The sequence below is a fragment of the Zingiber officinale genome, chromosome 7B, assembly GCF_018446385.1.
Source record: "Zingiber officinale cultivar Zhangliang chromosome 7B, Zo_v1.1, whole genome shotgun sequence".
NCBI classification, from domain to species: domain Eukaryota; kingdom Viridiplantae; phylum Streptophyta; class Magnoliopsida; order Zingiberales; family Zingiberaceae; genus Zingiber; species Zingiber officinale.
The window spans coordinates 52,720,930-52,745,616 of record NC_055999.1 but is presented as its reverse complement, the minus strand read 5'-3'; the positions used below and the strand labels follow the sequence as shown (position 1 = coordinate 52,745,616).

Genomic DNA, 24,687 nt, shown 5'->3' with positions numbered 1-24,687 from the left:
AAATAAGATTTTTATTATAATAAATATTTACTAAAAGAAATCTGAACTCACATTTCCATTACGTATTTTGAATCATCATCGCGAATGCGGCAACTTAGGGAATCCAGCAAGTAAATAGCATCCTTGTAAGGTTCAATAACACTAAGATTCCAATGGAAACTAGGCAAATACATAGGATTAGATCATAAAATTGAATAAATTATCGAAAGGAAGCAATTGAAAGTGATGTTTTACTTCTTGCTTACCCGACATTACATGGCACTAACACTAGTTGATCTGTTGATGCACTTGTCAGCTTATCTGCTAAAAGAGTTGCCCTTTGATTCAGGGTTTCAAGCTTAACTGATTTGTCTTGTGCCGTTTTTGCCAGATATGGGAGTTTGTGAGGATTCATAAATCTGAATTTCTTTGTCTTGGTATCTTTCACCATCTTTTTATACAGACACCTATCATTGCAAAGAAAAAAATATTTAGATACTAAATAATAAAATTTAGATACAAAACACTCATAATAAGTTGGAAAAAATAATGATCACTCATAACACTAAGTTATGGCTGATGATAGTAACATCCATACATGAGAACTTACTATGAACAGTCTTGCATATTAAACATACCAGAAATGTATACATGCAAATTCTTTTATTTCTTGAGGACAAGCACATTTAAGATACTTAAAAATATACAAGAAAAAAGATATGAGCAAAGTACTTCCTGTCTAGAAGAACAAATGGCAGAAGGCAAACATTAAGGGCCGGTTGAAAATGAATGAGCTATATTTATGTAAAGTGTACCACATCAATTGATATTAGTAAACCTCTCAATAGAAATGATGAACTATTAACTTAATGAGAATAACATGGTATGAGAAAATTACTAGAAGTTGAATTTTTCAAGAGTAAACTTGTTCACACAACAATATTAGTAAACTTCTTGCAGTTCAAATCAGGGATTTTCTGTCTTGCTAGATATTAGAATTTCCCAGCAAACATAAAGCAATGCAGTAATTTCCCAGCATAAGTAAAGCAATGCAGTTGCAACTGAGAAAATAATATTTAGATACTAAATAATAAAATTTAGATACAAAACAATCATGTGGATTAAAAAATAATGATCACTCATAATAAGTTGGTGAAATTGTAACAATAAACCATAATAAGTTGCTAAAATTGGGAAGCAAACATGTGATGAAAAAGTTGCTGAAATTGCTTAAATAAACTTACTTACCATATGTAGGCAACGATCAAATTTCCTGAAATTGACTCCAAATGATACAAAGAATTGATGTCCTCAAGGTCAAGAAAAAGTTCACAATCTTCATCAAACACTTCATTATCTAAGCACATTGATATACATTTTCCTCCATCTAGAGCATGCTATAGAAACCTAGATACAAGGTCAAGAACGTTTCAAACCTGGTTGATTTATCTGCATCTGTTCTATAGAAACTCTAGCTATCACCTCTAAGTTCTCAATGCATTCACCATTAATTGATTGCAGCAAAAGGAAACCACTGCATGTAATAGACTTTTCGACTTGATCTCTTCTCCAAGTAAGAACATTTCAAACCTAGATACCTAGTAAATCCACATCTGTTCTATATAAACTCGTCACCTCTAAGCTCTCAATGCATTCATTCACCATTTACTTCCTCAATACATGCTCTAGTACTGAGAATTCAAGCTATGCAAGGAATGGCTGTTAAACTCCTCATTGCACTGCTTGCCTTGGCTTCCTCACGCAAAGGGTATGCATGCATGCAACTTTACTCTCGAAAACTAGAAGATATATTGAAGTCATTATCAGAAGAACATGAAAATTTACTTACAATCTTGTGTACTGTGTCCACCAAATCTTCACCTTCAAACTCTCCTCCTTTGTTGGCGCGTCCTTTCTTCCACATAATAGCTCTATTGATGTCATTATCATCACATAATTCAGTCCCCTACAACAAAGAAAAATCAAATAACAAATGTGAAATAATTTAATGTGAATCAATTAGAGGGTTCTTAGAGGAAATATATTTTAAAAATACTTACAATTTCTTCAGCAAAGCGTGCATACCCTTTGCGTGAGAGTCGATGAGGATATCTATTTTTTTTCCTTCGCTCTTTTTGTTGATCACTGAGTTTCTAGTTATTTCAAACATGCGACATATCAAATTTGAATAATACATAATGAATTATGATCGAATAGTTTTAAAAGAAAAAATTTAAAATCTTACAATGAAATCTTCAGAAATGCGACTTGACAAACGCACGCCAATCTCCTCTTGTAATTTCAAAGCCAACAGGTGGCTCATTCAACTCCTCAGGTTTGTCACGCCTGCTTAAAATAAATTTTTGGGTGAGATGGGTCTTGTATTGCCTCCACTTACTGTTTGCAGACCTCAATTTTTGGGTGAGAGGAACACACGGAGCTTGAGCGCTTGAGCTGCTTCAAGAAGAACAAGAATCGAGCGAGATGTGGAAACAGAGACCATTGAGGCAAACACTCAAACACGTTACCTGCATTGTATAGGTTGGTTGATCCAAATTCAAATGGATGAGGAGGTGGTGTTGGATTTGAACCAGATCAGGGCGGTTCGCGTCCTGGGCCGTGGAGCCATGGCCTCGGTCTTCCTCGTCAGCGCCGCACCCGGCAGTCGCCTCCCCACGCTCTTCGCCCGCCGCGCCCGCTGGGAGCTATCCCTATTGTCCCGCCTCTCAGCCGCTCCCGGTGATCACCACCACCCGTTTCTCCCTTCCCTCCTTGGCTCCGTCGAGACGCCGGACCTCCTCGCTTGGGCGATCCCCTTCTGCCCCGGCGGCGACCTCCACGCCCTCCGCCGCTCCCTTTCTCCTTCCAACGAGGAGGCGTTCTCCGCGGACGCGATCCGCTTCTACCTCTCGGAAATCGTCACCGCTCTCGCCCACCTCCACTCCATGCGCGTCGCCTACCGCGACCTCAAGCCAGAGAACGTCCTCCTCCGTTCATCCGGCCATATTATGCTCGCCGATTTCGATCTCTCCCGCCACCTCCCTGCCAGATCGACCACCCACTCCTCCCTTCCTCCTCCACTTCCCTCCGACAACCACAGCCACGCCCCCCGGAGGAAACTCACACGCGTGTTCTCCTTCGGCGCCGCGGACGACCAGATCAAGAAAGGGAGGTCGGCGAGAGTCTCCCCGGCGAGTCGCCGTAGGACGAGTTCCTCGTCCATCTCGAAATCCAGAGAAGGATCCGGTGGTGACGACGAGCGGTCGTTCTCGTTCGTGGGGACGGAGGAGTACGTGGCGCCGGAAGTGGTGCGCGGCGAAGGGCACGGCTTCGCGGTGGACTGGTGGGCGCTTGGGATCCTGGCGTACGAAATGGCATACGGACAGACGCCCTTCCGGGGGCGGAACAGGAAGGAGACGTTGCGCAACATTCTTACGCTGCCGCCAATGTTCCCAGGCCGGCGGCGCACCGATCTCACTGACATTATCGAGCGGCTCGTGGTCAAGGACCCGGAGAGGAGATTAGGGTTTAGTGGGGGTGTGGAGGAGGTGAAGGCGCACCCTTTCTTCGATGGGGTGAAATGGGAGCTTTTGCCAGAGGTGGCGCGGCCTCCGTTCCTGGCGCCGGTAATTTTACCTTTCTTTCTTCCGTTCCTCCTACTCTCGAATCTGCTCTGCGAGGAAGGAACTAAGATCGAAGGGTTCAGAGGAGTTGAGGAGCCGTGAGAAGATTAGGAAGGGTAAGCTGACTTTGATTGAGGAGATGGGGAAATGCGAGATTAGGGATCTCGACTTGGAGGAGTTGGGCCAGCGTGAGGAGTTTTGCGTGAGGAGTTTGGATCGAGATTAGGGTTCAGAGGAGATCACGCGGCAAGGAGAGGAGAAGGCGCTCGTGGAGAGGAGAAGGCGCTCGTGGAGAGGAGTGGAGAGGAGAAGGCGCTCGTGGAGAGGAGAAGGAGAGGAGAAGGCACTCGTGGAGAGGAGAAGGAGAGGAGAAGGCACTCGTGGAGAGGAGTGGTGAGGAGAAGGCGCGCGCGCGTTAAGGGTTTAGAGTTTAGCAAAGCGAGGGCTGCGAATTTATTTTAAGTGAGTTTAGGGGAAACATACACAACACTTTAAAAAACGTTTTTTAAAAAAAATGTTGTCTTTGACCATAAACAACAACACTAAAGACAACACTTCATTAAAAACCGTTGTCTTTAGTAAAAAGTAAATACCATAGACAACGCTTTTCACTAAAAGCGTTGTAAAACAAAGAACGACAACGTTTTTATTAAAAAGCGTTGTCTATTGGGTGTTGTTGAATGCAAAAATTCTTGTAGTGCTACATCACTTTGGGGCTATGCTCTGGATACAGAAACATTCATACTCAACCGAGTTCCATCCAAGGCTGTAATAAAGACACCATATAGGATATGGACTGGGAGAGATGCCCAGGTGTCTTTTATGAGGATTTGGGGTTGTGAGGCTTACGTTCTGTTAGTTAGAGCCCTAGAGACAATCATTTGATGATTGTTGTATGGACTCGTTGTATCATATTCTTGTATATAAATAAAGACATTTGGTTTTGGTTATTATACTTACTTGTATTGGTGCCAAATAACTAAGTATAATAACGTCCTTGAGTAGAAGGTTCTTACCTATATCAATCGATTAGTTGAATCGATAGTTAGATGATATAGGGAACACTACTCCTAATCATTCCTAGTCAAGTATTAACATTCAGGGACAATGTTAATGCGACGAGACTAGTATGTAGGTCAACTCGATGACTTGATCTCACAAGTCATAGATATAGAGATATCAAGTTGACACATGGGTATGCATTAGAGAATGTATACTGAATAACCCGCTATGAGATAGTATCATGGATCGTTATATGAGTGTCATATACTTTCTCATGTGGCTATTAGTATGACTACTAGTCATTGGACCTGAAGTCACCATGGTTCCCTAAATAAGGAGTTACGTACTTTGACTTCGTCAAACGTCACCTGTAACTGGGTGGACTATAAGGCGATTACTGGGTATGTAACAAATTTTGCGGAGGGATGTGAGTGACGTAGATGAGATCTATCCCTCCTATATGACGGGAGAGACATCGATATTCTTGATAGAGTGAGACCACTAAGTGCATGTCCATGCCCAAATGAGTCAGTATGAGATATTGAGCTCATTTGATTGAGTGAGTCTACTTGGAGTTCAAGATTTAGATTGATTAGAGGATGACACGGTCTATGCCTCACATTGATCAATCTAGGTGTCAAGGATAGATCGACAGTTGTCATATTTTGTGAGTCACAATTAGTTGTCACAAGGTGATGTTGGATCTCAACATTCTTGTAACTTGGGTAGTAATGATGTGTTGCTAGATACCGCTCATTACTTATGCTTCTAAATGAGTTTAGAAGCATTGGCAACGTTACAAGAACCTATAGGGTCACACACAAAGGACAATTTGATGGAGATTAGGTTCATATGATGAACCAAGAGGATTAGATTCATGTGATGAATCAAATTGGATTAAGAGTAATCTTAATTGAACTAATTGAGTTGGACTCAATTTGATTCATGTGTTCAATGAGTTTAATTTAGATTATGACTCATTAAATTAATTTAATTAAATTAATTAGATCCATTATATTAAATTGGCTTGAATCAAATGGTTGGATTTGATCAACCATAGGAGTTACAATGTCAAGTTTGACTTGACTTGAGTGGAAAATGAAAAGTCAAGTTTGACTTGACTATATGCCACCTCATTTGTGAGGCCAACTAATGGTGTTACACATCATCATGTTTAGCACATGTGTGTGCCACCTCATAGAGGTTACAAATCTCCTCTTTAATGGCCACATTAAATGAGAATGGAGGTTACAACTCCAATAGTGGCCGACCACTTATGGTTGAATGGATGGATTAATTTTTATTCAAGCAAAGTAACTCTCATCTTCTTCCTCCTCTCATTCTCCTCTCCCTCTCCTCCTCCTTGGTCGAACCACGTAAGGTGCTAGCACACCTTTGTTTGGTCATCTCCACCTAGTTTGTTCGTGTGGATACGCATAGAGGATCGTACACTTGACGATCTTGAGATCCGGCGAACCTTTGGACGAGCGGGATTGCGAAGGGCATCGCATCAAGGGTAAAATCTCTCAACCATGTAGTTCTAGTGTAGATCTAGATGTAAGAAACTCGTACTCGTAAAATTTTTGTTTTATTTTACTTCGCACGGATCCGGTGGCATGAGAATCGGGGTTTCCGCAATGCGAAAAAGTGGTTTTTGCGTCTGAAAATCCCAGCACGTTCGACGTCAAGTCTCAGAAAAATTGGGACCCAAATCTGACAAGTGCTATTTTATTGGATATCCCAAGGAAACGAAGGGATATTACTTCTACATTCCCAGTCAACACAAGATAGTTGTGGCTAAGACTGGGGTATTTCTAGAAAGGGACTTTGTTTCTAGAAAAACTAGTGGGAGTACGTTCGATCTTGAAGAAGTTCAAGATGTGAACAATAGCACTGAAGCCTCGATGGAAGTTGAACTGGAACCACAAAGTGTTGTGGATGATATTGTTCCACAAGGAGTTAAGGAACTACAACCAGTTCAAGTAGACATACCTCTTCGCAGGTTTGATAGGATACGTTGTCAGCCTGAGAGATACTCATTTCTCTTGTCTGACCATGATGACGTTGAGCTCATAGAGGATGAGCCCACCTCCTATCAGGAAGCTGTGATGAGACCAGATTCCGAGAAATGACTAGAGGCCATGAGATCCGAGATGGAATTCATGTACACTAACCAAGTATGGACTTTAGTTGATCCACCTGAAGGGGTCAAACCCATTGGGTGTAAGTGGGTCTTTAAGAGAAAGACTGACATGGATGGACTTATTTATAAGGGCCGCTTGGTAGCTAAAGGTTTCAAGGAAATTCATGATATTGACTATGATGAAACCTTTTCTCCAGTAGCGATGTTTAAATCCATTCGGATCATGCTTGCTATTGCAGCATACCATGACTATGAGATATGGCAGATGGATGTCAAAACCGCGTTTCTGAATGGAAACCTGCTCGAGGATGTGTACATGACACAACCTGAGGGTTTTGTAGATCCACATCATACTAGCAGAGTATGCAAGCTGCATAGGTCCATTTATGGACTAAAGCAACTTCTCGGAGCTGGAATCTTCGATTTGATGATGCAATTAAATAGTTTGGTTTCATCAAAAATGAAGATGAACCTTGTGTCTACAAGAAGGTTGTTGAGAGCATAGTTGTCTTCCTTATATTGTATGTGGATGACATATTGCTAATTGGGAAAGACATCCCTTTGCTACAGTCTGTTAAGACTTGGCTAGGAACTTGTTTCTAAATGAAGGACTTAGGTGAAGCATCCCGCATTCTAGGCATACAGATCTATAGAGATAAATCTAAGAGGTTGCTTAGCCTAAGTCAGAGTACATATATTGACAAGGTACTCCTACGGTTTGCCATGCAGAACTCCAAGAAGGGATTTCTGCCGATGTCACATGGCGTCAGTCTTTCGAAGACTCAAGGTCCCTTTTCTAGAGAGGAGAGAGACCGCATGGATCAGATCCCTTATGTCTCAGCCATAGGATCTATCATGTACGCCATGTTATGTACTCTTCCTGATGTCGCATATGCTTTGAGCATGACGAGCAGATACTAGTCAGATCCAGGTGAAAGTCACTGGATAGCGGTCAAGAATATTCTTAAGTACTTAAGAAGGACTAAAGAATATTTCTTGATATATGGAGGCGATGATGAGCTAGCTGTAAAGGGTTACAGTGATGCCAGCTTCCAGACAGACTAGGATGATTATCGATCACAGTTAGGGTTTGTGTTTTACATAAATGGTGGTGCTGTGAGCTAGAAGAGTTCGAAGCAGGACACAGTAGCTGATTCTACGACAGAGGCCGAGTATATTGCTGCATCGGAGGCAGCAAAGGCAACAGTTTGGATCTGCAAGTTCATTACCGAGCTTGGGGTGGTTCCTAGCATTGCTGACCCTATTGAGCTCTATTGTGACAACAATGGAGCTATAGCACAGGCGAAGGAACCTCGCTCACACTAGCGGACCAAACACATACTACGGCGCTTCCATCTCATTAGAGAGATTATCGACAGAGGAGATGTGAAGATTTGCAGAGTACCCACATAAGCTAACATCGCAGATCCCTTGACCAAGGCTTTGGCACAGAGAAAGCATGATGGTAACACTAGGCCATTGGGGCTTAGAGCCCACACTGATTGGCACTAGTGCTAGTGGGAGATTGTTAGTCAGAGCCCTAGAGCCAATCATTTGATGATTATTGTATGGACTCATTGTATCATATTCTTATATATATAAATAAAGGCATTTATTTTGGTTATTATACTTGTATTGGTGCCAAATAACTAAGTATAATAACGTCCTTGAGTAGAAGGTTCTTACCTATATCAATCGATTGGTTGAATCGATAGTGAGATGATATAGGGAACACTACTCTTAATCATTCCTAGTCAAGTATTAGCATTCAGGGACAATGTTAATGCGACGATACTAGCATGTAGGTCAACTCGATGACTTGATCCCACAAGTCATGGATATAGAGATATCAAGTTGACACATGGGTATGCATTAGAGAATGTATACTGAATGACCCGCCATGAGAAAGTATCATGGATCGTTATATGAGTGTCATATACTTTCTCATGTGGCTATTAGTATGACTACTAGTCCTTAGACCTGAAGTCACCATGGTTCCCTACATAAGGAGTTGCATAAAAGCGATTACTGGGTATGTAACAAATTATGCAGAGGGATGTGAGTGATGTAGATGGGAACTATCCCTCCTATATGATGGGAGTGACATCGATATTCTTGATAGAGTGAGACCACTAAGTGCATGGCCTTGCCCAAATGAGTCAATATGAGATGTTGAGCTCATTTGATTTAGTGAGTCTACTTGGAGTTCAAGATTTAGATTGATTAGAGGATGACACGGTCTATGCCTTACATTTATCAATCTAGATGTCAAGGATAGAAGGACACTTGTCATATATTGTGAAGAGTCACAATTAGTAGTCACAAGGTGATGTTGGATCTCAACATTCTTATAACTTGGGTAGTAATGATGTGTTGCTAGATACCGCTCATTACTTATACTTCTAAATGAGTTTAGGAGCATTGCCAACGTTATAAGAACCTATAGGGTCACACACTAAGGGCAATTAGATGGAGATTAGATTCATTTGATGAACCTAAAGGATTAGGTTCATGTGATGAAACAAATTGGATTAAGAGTAATCCAAAGTAGGCTAATTGAGTTGGACTCAATTTGGTTCATGTGTTAAGTGAGTCTAATTTGGACTTAGACTCATTTAATCAATTTAATTCAATGAATAGAGATTCATTAAATTAAAATTGACTTGAACCAATGGTTAGATTAGATCAACCAAGGGAGAGAAGTGGTCAAGTTTGACTTGACTTGAGAGGAAGATGAAGGGTCAATTTTGACTTGACCATTTGCCACCTCATTGGTGAGTTGGCATTAAGTGGTCCAATGATGATGCTCCACATCATCATGGTTGCTTAAGTGGAATGTCACCTTATGGGAGTTACCAAGAGTTGTGACTCTTGGCATCCCATGGAGGTTACAATTCCCCTTAAAGTGGCCGGCCACTTTTGATGAGGAGTTAGTGCATTTTGTGTGCTTGTGTCAGTAACTCCTTCTTCTTCCTCAAGCTCTTCTCTTCTCTCCCTCTCCTCCACCATTATTGATCTTCTAAGGTTGCTAGCACATCCTTAGAGGTTCTCTCCATCGAGTTGTTCATGTGGATACACATAGAGGAGTATCTACTTTGATACTCTCGAGATCCGGCGACGAACCTTGGACGAGCGGGATTGCGAAGGGCTTCGCATCAAGGGTAACTCTTCTCCTTTGTAGATCTAGTTTAGATCTTGATTAGAAACTTGTACGTGAAAGTTTTACGCAATTTTATTCTTCACACGGATCTGGTGGCAAGGGTTTCGGGGTTTCTGCAACGCAAAAAGTGATTTTTGCGGTCCGAAAATTCCAACACTAAGTTGCCCCTAGGTCGATGGTCAATGAAATGGGCCTAGTTCCTAGTAGGTTCAAGATTAGCTACCTTGGATCTACTTAGGATGCGCGCATTTATGTATGTATGTGGTACAAAGCCGGACCCTCATGATGAAATTATGTTTAAGAATTTATATGATATATATGTTTTCAAAGGACATCTTGCACATACTCATTTCATGATACATGTTTTCAAAAGACATCTTGCATATGTTTATTTATGCTAAATGTTTGTTTATGTTTTAGTAAGATGTTTCTTTTTGAAAATATGTCTATGATGCTTAGATGATCATGCTACTCCTTATGTATGAGTTTCTCACATGCTATGTTATGATCTACTTACATGAGTATGACTCTACTTTATGCTAGCATGCTAATTTATATCTAGATGTTGATTGATGAACATGTCACCACTTTATGTTAAGATGCATGATGTATGTTTTGTGAGTAGGAAGGAAATCTTACTAAGCATATGTGCTTATAGTTTTATGTTTTCCTTGTACTGCAGAAAAGGGTAAGGAATGGCTACACTAAGAGGAGTAGCAGGAAGGGTGAAAGATGTGTGTGGAAGTGGCATGGTGGAAAGAAGATCTATTTTACATTTCAAGACTTATTCATTCTCTAAGTGTTGCTTATGAACTATTTTTCCTACTGGATACTTTTGGATGGTTTATACTTGATGTGAACTTATGGTTCATGTTTTATGCTTTAGTAATATGATCATGTTGCAAGTAGTAAATATGGAATTAAGTTATATGCACTAGCATGTTGACACGTTTACTATGTTACATGAGGTTATAGCTCACATGCCATGTTTTATTAGTATGTTTTTGTGATAGCATGATCAGTAGTTAGTTACTCACATCTCTTATGCTTCCGCTGCCATGATTTCCATATGTATGTGTGATTGAAGTAAGTAACCCCGTCCCTTCCTAAGGTAGTAGTGGAGGGGCGGGTGTTACAGTTTGGTATCAGAGCAGGTCTGTATTTCCACTACACACACATCAAGCCTCCATCCTGCCGCTCCAAGTAAGAATTTCTATGCCATCTTTATGTCTACTCTATTTCTTTTGTGCATGATAAGAAATGCTTTAATCTAAGTATGCATGTCTACTCTATTCTTTTAATGATGATAAGGAATGTTTTAGTCTAAGTATGCATGAAGGTAGGGTAGGAATGATGATAACTTATGCTAAGTCTTGTTAAGAACGATAATGACCTTATGCTAGCCTTGTTGTCATTTATGAAGATAAGCATAGCTAGAAGACGCAATACCAGAGCCGATGAGGCGGTACCCTCACCTGATCTGATGCACGTAGTCACTGAACTTCAGCGTCGGGTCACTGAACAGCAGCAAGTAATAAATACTTTGATGAATCAGCAGGGGAACCCTACCACCCCACCAGGGAACTAGAATATGATGCCAGTCGTACCTACGACTGTGCCAGTACCACCAGCACCAGTACCACCCCGTGGGCCCTACTCCAGTGATTAGACAGGAGGCATACCTGATTCAGTGGCAGAGACTGAAGACGGAAACTTTCTCTGGTAACTACGAACCATGGGACGCTCAAGCCTAGTTCAAGACGGTGGAGAGCATAGTAGAACTTCTGGATTGGCCGGAACATGAGAAGGTCAAGTGTGCATCATTCTGCCTTACGGGTGATGCCAGAATGTGGTGGGACAGAGTCAAAGCAAAGAGACAAGTAAATCAAATGAGATGGACGGACTTCGAAACTGAATTTTTCGAAGAATTCTTCCACATGCGTGTGACGAACAAGCACTACGACGAGTTCACCGAGTTCCGGCAAGGTGACATATCAGTTAATGAAGCGGTGAAAAGATTCAACCGACTAGCGCGCCTATGCCCAGAGCTGGTCAGTACAGAAAGAGAAAGGGTCAGACTCATGCTGAAGATGCTCAAACCCGAGATAGCTCTGAACGTGGCCGGCGGAGTTAATAGACCGTAGACTGCAGAAGAGCTAATCAGCAGTGCCTTAATCACCGAACACTATCTGAAGGCGCTGAACGAGGGCAAAAGTCAAGCCCAGTAAGGAGGACAGAAACCTCAAAATACCAGAGCCAACTGGAAAGGAAACCACAGTGGCAAGAGAAAGCAATGGAACGACTCTAAAGGTGGTCCAGCAAGCAAGCAACCCATGTTTCCTCAGTGTATCACATATGGAAAGAAGCATCCAGGGGTATGTCGGATAGGCACAAATAGGTGCTACAACTGCGGATTGGAAGGACATATGGCCAGGAACTGCCCTACTCAGGTTCAGACACCTCCTCAGCAGTATGTTCAGAACCGAGGTGCTCCCCTATAGCTATATCAGATGCAGACTGCTATAGAAGGGACTTCGATAAGCCAAGGGAGATTGGAAGCCCCACCAGTCACAACGAATGCTAGGTTTTCTCCCTCACCAAGGAAGACGTGGCGAAAGATTCTACGGTTGTCACAGGTCAGATATTTATTTTCAGTCAGCCTGCTACTGTGTTATTTGATACTGGGGCAACACACTCGTTCGTCTCTACACCTTTCACAAGAAAGATAGACATACCACCACAAGCCTTAGATTGCAAGTTCTTAACGACCCTACCTTCGGGAGAAGTAATGCCATCTACACATATGCTGCGAGCTGCACCCATCAAAATCGCAGACAGAGAAATCTACTGTGATATGATAGTACTCGACATGCAGGATTATGACCTTATATTAGGCATGGATTTCCTGAGCAAATACGGTGCTTCGATCGAGTGCCGAAAAAGAAAAGTGATTTTTCAGCCCGAAGCAGAACCGACGTTTGAATTTATTGGGAAGCCAAGGGAAATTAACAGGTGTTACGAGGTCGAAAATATGTCCGGATAGCTCTCGGCCCTGACAATAGCACCAACGATGTTCGACGATATATTGGGGAGGCAAAACCGTGATCCAAGCATCCAAAGGATCAAGTAAGAGGTCTTAGAAGGAAAGAATGATGGATTTCATATCACTGACAATGGAATATTGTACCTCAGGGATTGCCTATGTATTCCCAACGATCCAGAGTTGCGAAAGAAGATACTGGAAGAAGCCCATGCAACACCCTATGCAATGCATTCTGGATCCACCAAGATGTACCAAGATCTGAAAAAGAAATTCTGGTGGTTCGGTATGAAAAGAGACATGGCTCAGTATGTCAGTACCTGCCTGACCTGCCAGAGAGTTAAAGCAGAACATCAGAGACCTGGAGGAGTACTGCAGCCAATCGAAATTCCAAAATGGAAATGGGAAGATATTTCTATAGATTTCATTTCAGGACTACCCAAAACGACGAACGGTTACGATGCTATATGGGTAATCGTGGACAGATTGACGAAATCCGCCCACTTCCTAGCAATCAAGATGACCTACTCAATTGAGCAACTGGCTCAATTATATGTCAAGGAAATTGTTAGATTACATGGGATTCCTAAGACCATCATCTCTGATAGAGATGGTCACTTTGTTTCACAATTTTGGGAATGTGTTCAGAAGGCTCTTGGTATGAATTTATTGTTCAGTATCGCCTTCCACCCTCAGACCGATAGACAAACAGAAAGGGTGAACCAAGTACTAGAAGATATGCTACGAGCTTGCGCCTTAGACTTTAAGGGAAGCTGGTGCCGATATCTATGCTTAGCAGAATTCGCCTACAACAATAGTTACCAAGCTACTATTGGAATAGCGCCTTACGAGGCATTGTACGGGAGGAAATGTAGATCCCCTATATGCTGGTACGAAGGTGGTGAAAAGAAAGAGATGGGATTCCGAACAGATTTCATTGACAACACCACCTGCGCTATACAGAACATCCGCCAAAGAATAGAAACTGCTCAGAGTCGGCAGAAGAATTATGCAGATAAGCGACGTAGGCTGTTGGAATTTAGTGTCGGGGATTCGGTATTTCTCAAGGTAGCTCCTATGAAAGGAGTGATGAGATTCGGAAAGAAGGGAAAACTAAGCCCGCGCTATGTGGGACCCTATCAGATTCTGAGAAGAGTCGGCAAGGTAGCTTACAAACTAGAGCTGCCCTCGGAGATGTCAGCGATTCACAACGTGTTCTATGTTTCAATGCTCAAGAAATGTATTCCTCGCACAGACCTAATGATCGAACCACAGACAGTACAGGTTCAAGAGGACCTGAGTTATGAGAGCCGACCGGTTCAGATATTAGATCGAGATGTCAAAAGACTAAGAAACAAAGAGGTGCCCTTAGTAAAGGTGCTGTGGCAAAATCAATGGTTCGAAGAAGCCACATGGGAACGCGAAGACGATATGAGACAAAAGTACCCGGAGTTATTTTAAGTACAAGGATGAACTTTTATGAGGTATGGGGGACTGTAACACCCATAGGATCTCTAATAATTTCATATGAATTTTATCATGATTAGAATAGACCTTATGTGAATTTTCCCAAAAATAAGAGAAAATAGAATTAAAAAGAGGCATGAGAGCCGACCGGTTCAGATATTAGATCGAGATGTCAAAAGACTAAGAAACAAAGAGGTGCCCTTAGTAAAGGTGCTGTGGCAAAATCAATGGTTCGAAGAAGCCACATGGGAACGCGAAGACGATATGAGACAAAAGTACCCGGAGTTATTTTAAGTACAATGATGAACTTTTATGAGGTATGGGGGACTGTAACACCCATAGGATCTCTAATAATTTCATATGAATTTTATCATGATTAGAATAGACCTTATGTGAATTTTCCCAAAAATAAGAGAAAATAGAATTAAAAAGAGGCATGACCAAGGTTTGAACCTTGGACCTCTTGTTAGATGCATGTATGTGATAACCAGTAGCCCCAGTAGGGGTGTGTTGTTAGGAAAAGAAGGGAGATTGTAGTTAAAGTGAAGGCTCTTTCACTTAGAAGGAGACTTAGAAGGAAAAGTGTGAGTTGTATTCTTCCTCCCTAATGAAAAGATGAATTTGTTTTCCTCCTTCATTAAGCATAAATAAGAGAAAGGAAGGGAAAAATCTATTTTTCTTCTTCCTTCCTTCTCCTTTCTCCCTCCACCAAAACCTAAGTTCTCTCCTTTTCATTTTGCCGAACTCAAGCCAAGGAATTCTCTCTAGGAAAAAGCTTCACAAGCAAGGGTATTTTCATTAGTAAACCAAGCGGAAGGATGTAAGTATCTCCCTCACCTGCAGTACAAGTAGTTCCGTGTGTTTCATGTGTTAAAAATGTTCAAAACCAAGGATTAGGTTATTGTATGTTTCGGCCAAGAAGGGATAAAAGCTTTAGAGGAAGTTTAAGACCTCAACTATGCTTATTTATTTGTCCTTATGATATGTAGATCATTATATGATGTTAGTATAAATTATTCATGCTTCTAGTTGCTTAGAAATTTCATGCCATCCTCTTAGGGTTTTGGCTAAGGAAAGATAAGAGGATTAGAGGCCTCAACTATGCTTGTTTATTTATCCTCAAAATATGTAGACCATGATATGATGTTAGTATAAATTTTTCATGCTTCTAGTTGCTTAGAAATTCCATGCCATCCTCTTAGGGTTTCGGCCAAGGAAAGATAAGAGGATTAGAGATAATTTAAGACCTCAACTATGCTTGTTTATTTGTCCTTATGATATGTAGATCATTATAAGATGTTAGTATAAATTTTTCATGCTTCTAGTTGCTTAGAAATTCCATGCCATCCTCTTAGGGTTTCGGCCAAGGAAAGATAAGAGGATTAGAGGCAATTTAAGACCTCAACTATGCTTGTTTATTAGTCCTCATGATATGTAGACCATTATGTGATGTTAGTATAAATTTTTATGCTTCATGTTGCTTAGAAATTTAAGAACCTTACCCTTAAGGTTCGGCCAAGATTGAATGAAGGGTCTAGGGAAAAGTTTTAAAACCTAACTATGCTTGTTATGTTTCCTCATGATGTATGATTCTTGATATATGGTTAGTTTAAGTTCTCATGCTTCATGTTGGGTTAAGAACCTAGAATCCTACCTCTAGGTCTCAGCTAAGTTGTGATTTAGGTTTTGTAGGAAGATCAAAACCCTAACCATGCATGATAATGACTTTCTATGATAGAATATGAATTTATGTCACCATGTCATTTGATATGTATTTTCATGCCATCATGTTACGATTTCTATGATATGTTATTATGTTATGTGCACTTGATGCCATCATGTATGATTTCTATGATATGCTATATGCACGTTATGCCATCATGTTATGATTTCTATGATATGCTCCATGTTATGTGCACATTATGCCACCATGATATGATTCCTATGATATGCTATATGTTATGGGCACTCATTGCCATCATGTTATGTTTATGCAAGGCTTATGTATGAGGAAAAGCCTAAGAGATGCTTCCCTTAAGTTGAGATTAAGAGCACTCTTCATGATAGCCTAAGAGATGCTTCCCTTAAGTTGGGACTAAGAGCACTCTTCATGTTATGACAAGAGATATGATATGCTATGATATGACAAGAAACATGTATGCTATTTTACTTTTGTATGGCTTGTACCAAGGGTGGGCTCCTAAGTGCCCCTAGGTCGATGGTCTATGAAACGGGCCTAGTAAAAAGGGATGAGCTCCTAAGTTGCCCCTAGGTCGATGGTCAATGAAACGGGCCTAGTTCCTAGTAGGTTCAAGATTAGTTACCTTGGATCTACTTAGGATGCGCGCATTTATGTATGTATGTGGTACAAAGCCGGGCCCTCATGATGAAATTATGTTTAAGTATTTATATGATATATATGTTTTCAAAGGGCATCTTGCACATACTCATTTCATGATACATGTTTTCAAAAGACATCTTGCATATGTTTATTTTGTTGGGATTTTCGGGCAGCAAAAACCGCTTTTTCGCGTTGCGGAAACCCTGATTCTCATGCCACCGGATCCGTGCGAAGTAAAATAAAACAAAATTCGAGTACGAGTTTACTAAAGTCTAGATCTACACTAGGAGAAGTGCCTTTTACCCTTGATGCGTTGCCCTTCGCAATCCCGCTCGTCCAAAGGGTGCCGGAGCTCGAGAGTGTCAAAGTAGACACTCCTCTAGAAGTATCCACACGAACAAATGTGTGGAGAAAAACTAAACAAAGGTGTGCTAGCACCCTTGATTAGTCACGGCAAGAGGAGGAGAGGGAGAACAAGAAGGAGAGCAAGGAAGAAGATGATGGAATGAATTAGCCTTGAATGAAAAAATCAACTCTTTTCCTCACAATAAGTGGCCGGCCACAATGGAGTTGTAACCTTCATTCTCATTTAATGTGGTCATTAAAGAGAAGATTTGTAACCTCCATGAGGTGGCACACACATGTGCCAACTATGATGATGTGGCACATCATCATTAGTCCTCCTAATGCCAACTCACAAATGAGGTGGCAAATAGTCAAGTCAAACTTGACTCTTCCTCTTCCTCTCAAGTCAAGTCAAACTTGACATTATAACTCCCATGGTTGATCAAATCCAACCATTTGATTCAAGCCAATTTAATATAATGGATCTAATTCATTTAATTAAATTGATTCAATGAGTCCTAATCTAAATTAGACTCATTGAACATATGAATCAAATTGAGTCCAACTCAATTAGCCCAATTAGGATTACTCTTAATCCAATTTGATTCATCACATGAATCTAATCCTCTTGATTCATCATATGAACCTAATCTCCATCTAATTGTCCTTTGTGTGTGACCCTATAGGTTCTTATAACGTTGGCAATGCTCCTAAACCAATTTAGAAGCATAAGTAATGAGCGGTATCTAGTAACACATCATTACTACCCAAGTTATAAGAATGTTGAGATCCAACATCACCTTGTGACTCCTCACAATATATGACAAGTGTCCTTCTATCCTAGACATCTAGATTGATCAATGTGAGGCATAGATCGTGTTATCCTATGACTAATTCGGCTCTGGAAGGGGGGCACAACCATGTGATTTCACACGGCAACCCCTCGGACGGCTGTTGGTGGGAGGCACGACTGTGCCTCTTGGCATGGCCTGCCCCAAGCTTTACTTTAGGAGAGGGCACACGGTCATGCCAGGGGGCATGAACAAGTTGCTGGATCTTCTCAAGTTGCTTCAATGTGTGTCTTTGCTCTATTTTCACTTTAAATGGCATCCTGTCAATCGAAACATGCAAAGAGAAAATATCCAAACAAATAAAATAGATGTATGATATAATAATGGAATATGATACAATAAACATAGATGATGTGCGTAGAATATATACTCTTTTATGCATGTTTTTACGCACATTTACATACTTTGAGCATGCTTGATCTATGCATTTTTTATACTTCCAGCTTTCCTTTTAGCATATTTACTCTTTTGGTTCGGAGATCTATTTTTTGTGCATTTTCTGTACATAGGAGTCGATTTGGTGAAGAATCTACATCTTTGGGCATGCATTGCAGGAGACGAAGGGAGAAAGCACCGGGCCGTGTACCTCACACGACCCTGCACTGGTATGGAGCTCGGGCCGTGTGGAGTTTGGCACCAACAGAAGAGAAAGATGACATGGCCGTGTGAACCTCTCACGACCGTGTCAAGATTTGAAGCCAACCAGAGCAGAAGCCTTACATGGCCGTGTGGATCTACACGGCCGTGTGAGACTTCCAGAGACCAAGCAGGCTGTGGCCGTGTGCACCACACGGCCGTGTAGCACACGACCGTGCAGGTTTGGTAGAGAGGGAACTGGACATGGCCGTGTGAATCTCACACGGCCGTGTCACGGGGCCGTGTGGCGCCCGATTCCCTCCTCTATTTAAACCCTTCTTCATGAATTGAAAGGGGATCTCTCCCCCTTTGGGAGAAGGCAAGATTTGGTGGTTTCCTCCCATTCTTGGGAGGATTTCTGGGTGATTCAAGGGGAGTTCTTGGCGATTCCGGCTCCGGAGCGAGGATTGGATCCGAAGACAAGGCTTCTTCGTAGATAAGTTTTCTCTTTCCCCTCTTCTTGTTTTCTTGGATTGGGGATTCAAGGAATGCTTGTAATCTCTATTTCTTCGGGTTTTCTTCCTCGATTCATGGAGTAGATCTTGTATTCTAGGATTAAGGGAGTATTTGTATGATGGATTGATGTAATCTCTTATGGATTTGCCATTTTCTTGTTTCAATGACATTATCTTGCTTGTATCAATTAGATCTTGAATGATTGATGGTGGTTTGTGCTTAATTCTCATTCTTGATTGATTGTTTGGATTTCTTATGGACTTGGTAAGGATAAACTCTCACTCGATCATCCGAGGGATCCACGTGACAGGTGCAAGCCCGTGTAAGGACGTTTGAGAGATAATCTTGAAGAGGAAATAGGAATATTCAAGAGAGTAGGATGGATTCTATGATTAGCTTCTTGTATCTTTATAGATTAATAAGTTGTGGGCTTCTATGTTGATATCCGAGGAAGGCATAGTAATAGGTGCGCTTCTGTGTAAGGACAACGTAGGTTCATGTCTAATTAATCCTATTTAGATACATTTCTCAGTCCTTAGCCGGTTGTCTATTGCAAGAGGGAACCGGCAACTTTCTACATGTTTGGCAATTGAGGAATAAGAATTGGTGAACCATTTACATTCAAGAAATCTTACAAAGAAACCAAAACTCCTAGAATCTCCCTTTATCATAACCCAAAACACTAAACTCTTGTTTTTTGATCTCTAATATTAGATTTGTTTACCTTTACTTTGCTTTTAAAACGATTGGATAGTTGTTTAGCTAATTCGCATTGAGACATTTCTAGTGCTTATTCCAGTCCCTGTGGATACGATAATCTTTTATATTACTTACAAGTTTTTGGCGCCGTTGCCGGGGACTGCGCTATAACATTAGGAATTATCAATTGAGTTAGACTAAACATAACATTTGTTTTCCTTTCATATTGCATAGTTGTAACTAATCATTAGATTTCTATTTTTTTTTACTTTCTTGTATAACTTTCACTTCTTGTTAATTCTTTTTGTACAAACTCAATTCTGCATTTTTGATTCTTCTATTTTTCTTTTTGTGTCGAATTGCTATCTGCTATCTTGTTCTTGTGTATGCGAAGATCTAATTTTGCAGGGGAATTCTTTCCTTTTGACCCTGAGATTGATAGAACTTTCCATAAAAGAAGAATTCTGCAAAGGCAAATCGAAGAACAAGAATATCTAAACATGGTGTGCAAGTCACTAGGAGATTATGGAGCTCCGAAGTCTGCAAAACAAATGGGAGCAATTGTTTACCCTAACATACAAGCAAGAAATTTTATACTCAAACCATCTTTTGTTTCCATGGTTCAGAAAACTCAGTTTGGAGGATTAGAGATTGAAAATCCTTATTCCCATTTGATGGAGTTTTATAGATATTGTTGTACCTTGAAATATGAGGAAGTTTCATCTGATATTATTCAGTTGCTTGCTTTTCCTTTTAGTCTGAAGGGTGCTGCAAAAAGATGGTACAATTCTCTAAAGTCTCAAAGTATCAGAACATGGGATGAGTTAGAGCAAAAATTCCTTGACCAATATTTCCCTCCAAGGAAGACTACTTATTTGAGAAGTCAAATTTTAAATTTTAAGCAATTGGATGGAGAAAAATTGTACCAAGACTGGGAAAGATATTCTTCTCTTCTGCAGTTATGTCCACATCATGGAATTGAGAAATGGTTAATTATGCATTTGTTCTATGTTGGACTTTCTTTCTCAAATAAGAATCAACTGGATTTAGCATCTGGTGGATCATTTTTGAAAAAGAGTCTAGAAGAAACTTTTGAGATAGTTGGCAGAATCACGCAAAATTCCAATGATTGGGCAGAGCAAGATAGTTCATTCTTGACAATGGATATCATTAGAGGAAAGGATGGTGTTGAAAAAGGGATTATCTTGAATCAAAGTGATTTCCAAACATTATTTCCTTGGTGTTGTGCATCATTATTAAAAACATTTGGTGAAAAAGCATTTTCAACAGAAAAGGGGGTATGTCTTGGTGATCATAAGGAGGAAGATCTGTCTTTAGACAATGAAGAGTTGTTAGAAGAAAGCTTGGCTGAGGAGGAGACTATGTTGATAGAACAAGAGCCAGTTTTTCCAGAAATAGTACCACTTCAACTTGAACTTAAACCATTACCCCCAAATCTTAAGTATGAATTTCTTGGGCCGAATTCTACTTATCCAGTTATAATTAGTGCTCAGTTAAATGAGTTTGAAACAAAGAGACTGTTGGATGAGTTAAGGTTGCATAGAAAGGCCATTGGATATACAATCGATGATATAAAAGGGATTAGTCCATCTCTCTGTATGCATAGAATTTTACTTGAAGAGGGGTACAAGAACTCAATTGAGCATCAAAGGAGACTAAATCCAAATTTAAAAGAGGTAGTAAAGAAGGAAGTGATTAAACTACTTGATGCGGGGATTATTTACCCAATTTCGGATAGTGCATGGGTGAGTCCAGTCCACGTGGTTCCAAAAAAAGGAGGAATGACTGTTATCAAGAATGAAGGAGATAAGCTAATTTCAACACGAACAGTGACGGGGTGGTGAATGTGCATTGATTATCGGAAGTTGAATAAAGAAACAAGGAAGGATCATTTCCCTTTACCATTTATTGATGAAATGCTTGAAAGATTGGCTAAACATTCTTATTTTTGTTACTTGGACGGATATTCTGGTTTTTTTCAAATTCCGATTCATCCTCAAGACCAGGAGAAGACTACTTTTACTTGTCCTTATGGTACCTTTGCCTATCGTCAGATGCCATTTGGGCTTTGTAATGCTCCAGCCACTTTTCAGAGGTGCATGATGGCAGTTTTTTCAGATTTAATAGAGAAAATTATGGAGGTTTTCATGGATGACTTCTCAGTTTATGGGAATGACTTTGATTCTTGTTTGTCAAATCTTTCTACTGTTCTAAAAAGGTGTGAAGATACAAACCTAGTGTTGAACTGGGAAAAATGTCATTTTATGGTTAGGGAAGGGATAGTTTTGGGGCATAAAATTTCAGAGCGTGGTATTGAGGTAGATCCAGCAAAAGTGGAAGTAATAGACAAATTACTCCCACCCATCAATATAAAAGGAGTTAGGAGTTTTTTAGGACATGCTGGCTTCTATAGACGCTTTATTAAGGACTTTTCAAAGATTTCCAAGCCATTAACTAATCTGTTGATTAAAGATGTTGAGTTTTGTTTTGATAGCGAATGTATTGAAGCCTTCAATAAAATTAAGAGTGCTCTTACAACAGCTCCAGTCATTCAAGCACCTGATTGGGATCTTCCTTTTGAAATAATGTGTGATGCTAGTGATTTTGCTGTAGGAGCAGTTTTGGGACAGCGAAGAAATAAGATTTTGCATGCGATCCATTATGCAAGTAAAACACTTGATGCAGCCCAAGTAAACTATTCTACTACGGAAAAAGAATTATTGGCAGTGGTATTTGCTATTGATAAATTTAGATCTTATCTAGTGGGATCAAGAGTAATAGTATATACTGATCATGCAGCTATCCGGTATCTACTTGGAAAGAAGGACGCTAAACCTAGGTTAATCAGGTGGATTTTACTTTTGCAAGAGTTCAACCTTGAGATTAGGGATAAGAAAGGAGCTAAAAATGTAGTAGCGAATCATTTGTCTAGAATATCTCAAAAGTCAGAAAATGAGGTGGATGTTGATTTGCCTATTGATGACATATTCCCGGATGAACACTTACTAGCCTTATCAAGTGTGAAAACTCCTTGGTATGCAGATTTTGTGAATTTCCTTGCTAGTGGAGTGTTACCTCCGGATTTTTCTCATCAACAAAGGAAAAAGTTTTTTTCAGAAGTTAAGAATTATGTTTGGGATGAACCTCTCCTGTACAAGAAATGCAATGATGTGATTTATCAAAGATGTATACCTGAAGAAGAGGTTAGAGATATCTTGTTTCATTGCCATTCTTCGTCCTATGGAGGACATCTGGGTAGTTCAAAAACGATTACGAAAATTCTTCAAGCAGGATTTTATTGGCCAACCTTATTCAAGGATGCTAAGTTGTTTGTTCAATCCTGTGACCAATGTCAGAGAACTGGGAATATAACTAGAAGAAATGAAACGATGTTAAATTACATTCTTGAGGTTGAGTTATTTGATGTTTGGGGAATTGATTTCATGGGACCTTTCCCTCTTTCATATGGGAATAGGTATATTCTTGTGGCAGTAGATTATGTGTCCAAATGGGTAGAAGCTGTGGCATCTCCTACGTGCGATGCGAAAACAGTTATCAAATTATTTAGGAGTATTATCTTTCCAAGATTTGGGGTGCCAAAGGCAGTCATTAGTGATGGAGGATCACATTTTATAGAGAAACAGTTTGAAAACTTACTTAGAAGATATGGAGTGAAGCATAAAGTAGCAACACCTTATCATCCTCAGACTAATGGGCAAGCTGAGATATCTAACCGAGAAATTAAGTCCATATTGGAAAAGACTGTATCTACTTCAAGGAAGGATTGGGCGTTGAAACTAGATGATGCTTTATGGGCTTATCGAACTGCTTATAAAACTCCTATAGGGATGACCCCATTTCGATTAGTTTATGGTAAGCCTTGCCATCTTCCAGTTGAACTAGAACATAAGGCTTATTGGGCAATTGCAAATTTGAATATGGATTTAAAAGAAGCAGGGGAGAAAAGGAAGCTTCAGTTGAACGAACTTGATGAATTAAGGATGGATGCATATGAGCATGCTAAATCTTACAAAGAAAGGACAAAGAAATGGCACGATCAACACATTCTTCGTAAAGACTTTAATGTGGGAGATTTGGTTTTGTTGTTCAATTCAAAATTAAAACTTTTTCCTGGGAAGCTTAAGTCAAGGTTGACGGGTCCATATGAGGTAAAGAAGGTTTATCCTTTTGGAGCCGTAGATATTTGGAACAAAGATTTTGGGATAATTAAGGTAAATAGTCAACGACTGAAAAAATATATTCATGGCACGAAAATAGAAGAGGTACAAAGGTTGTATTTTTCTGAACCTCGCCCTCCAGATTGAATTCTTTTAGCTAGTATAAATTCATTTTGTTGGTTTTTACTTGTTTTTTATTTTTGTTTTCAGGATTAGATGCAAAACAAAGCCCGGCCGTGTTCTACACACGGCCTGGCTTTGTTTGCAGAGAAGGGAAGTGCTGGGGCAGTGCCACCCAAACACGGCCGTGTAAAGAATCCCGAGGGGAAAGATGAATAGGTCGTGTCCCCAACAAAGAAGATGTTTAGGCCGTGTCTCAGACACGTCCCGTGTCTGGAATCCAGAGAAGAAAGGGAAGGGGGCCGTGTCACAGACACGGCCGTGCGATGAGAAATGATCATGGCCGTGTGATATCACACGGCCTGATCCACATCTTCTCAAGGAATTAGGGCACGGGGTGGGGGCGGCACACGGCCGTGTACCGCCGCTTGCTCCTTTTCCCTATCTCCCCATTTCTAAAGGATTGAATTACTTCTTCCAATTTTTCCTTCTCATTCTTCTTTAGGAGATTAGATTTTCTTCCATGGAAAACGTGATTGAGGAGACTTCGGCCACAAGAAAAGGGAAGGAGAAGGTGGTTGCAAGAAAGGAGAGGAATGTTTGCTTTAAAGGTATTTCTAATGACT

General features: G+C 40.5%; 1 protein-coding gene across 1 annotated transcript; it reads left to right on the top strand.

The window, feature by feature from the left end:
- The first annotated feature begins 2,361 nt into the window (after nucleotides 1-2,361).
- LOC122004341 (serine/threonine-protein kinase UCN-like) lies at nucleotides 2,362-24,276 on the top strand. The gene is made up of 2 exons (XM_042559246.1): nucleotides 2,362-3,699; nucleotides 24,152-24,276. The coding sequence occupies exons 1-2, from the start codon at nucleotides 2,541-2,543 to the stop codon at nucleotides 24,274-24,276; spliced, it is 1,284 nt and encodes a 427-aa protein (XP_042415180.1). The 5' UTR covers nucleotides 2,362-2,540.
- The last annotated feature ends 411 nt before the right edge of the window (nucleotides 24,277-24,687 follow it).

What these genes read in the sequence shown, in the direction of transcription:
- LOC122004341 (XM_042559246.1), top strand. Translation starts at nt 2,541, where the DNA reads ATGGATGAGGAGGTGGTGTTGGATTTGAACCAGATCAGGGCGGTTCGC. An exon ending in GTTCAGAGGAGTTGAGGAGC is followed by an intron (nt 3,700 to 24,151) that starts CGTGAGAAGATT and finishes TTTTGTTTTCAG; the next exon opens with GATTAGATGCAAAACAAAGC.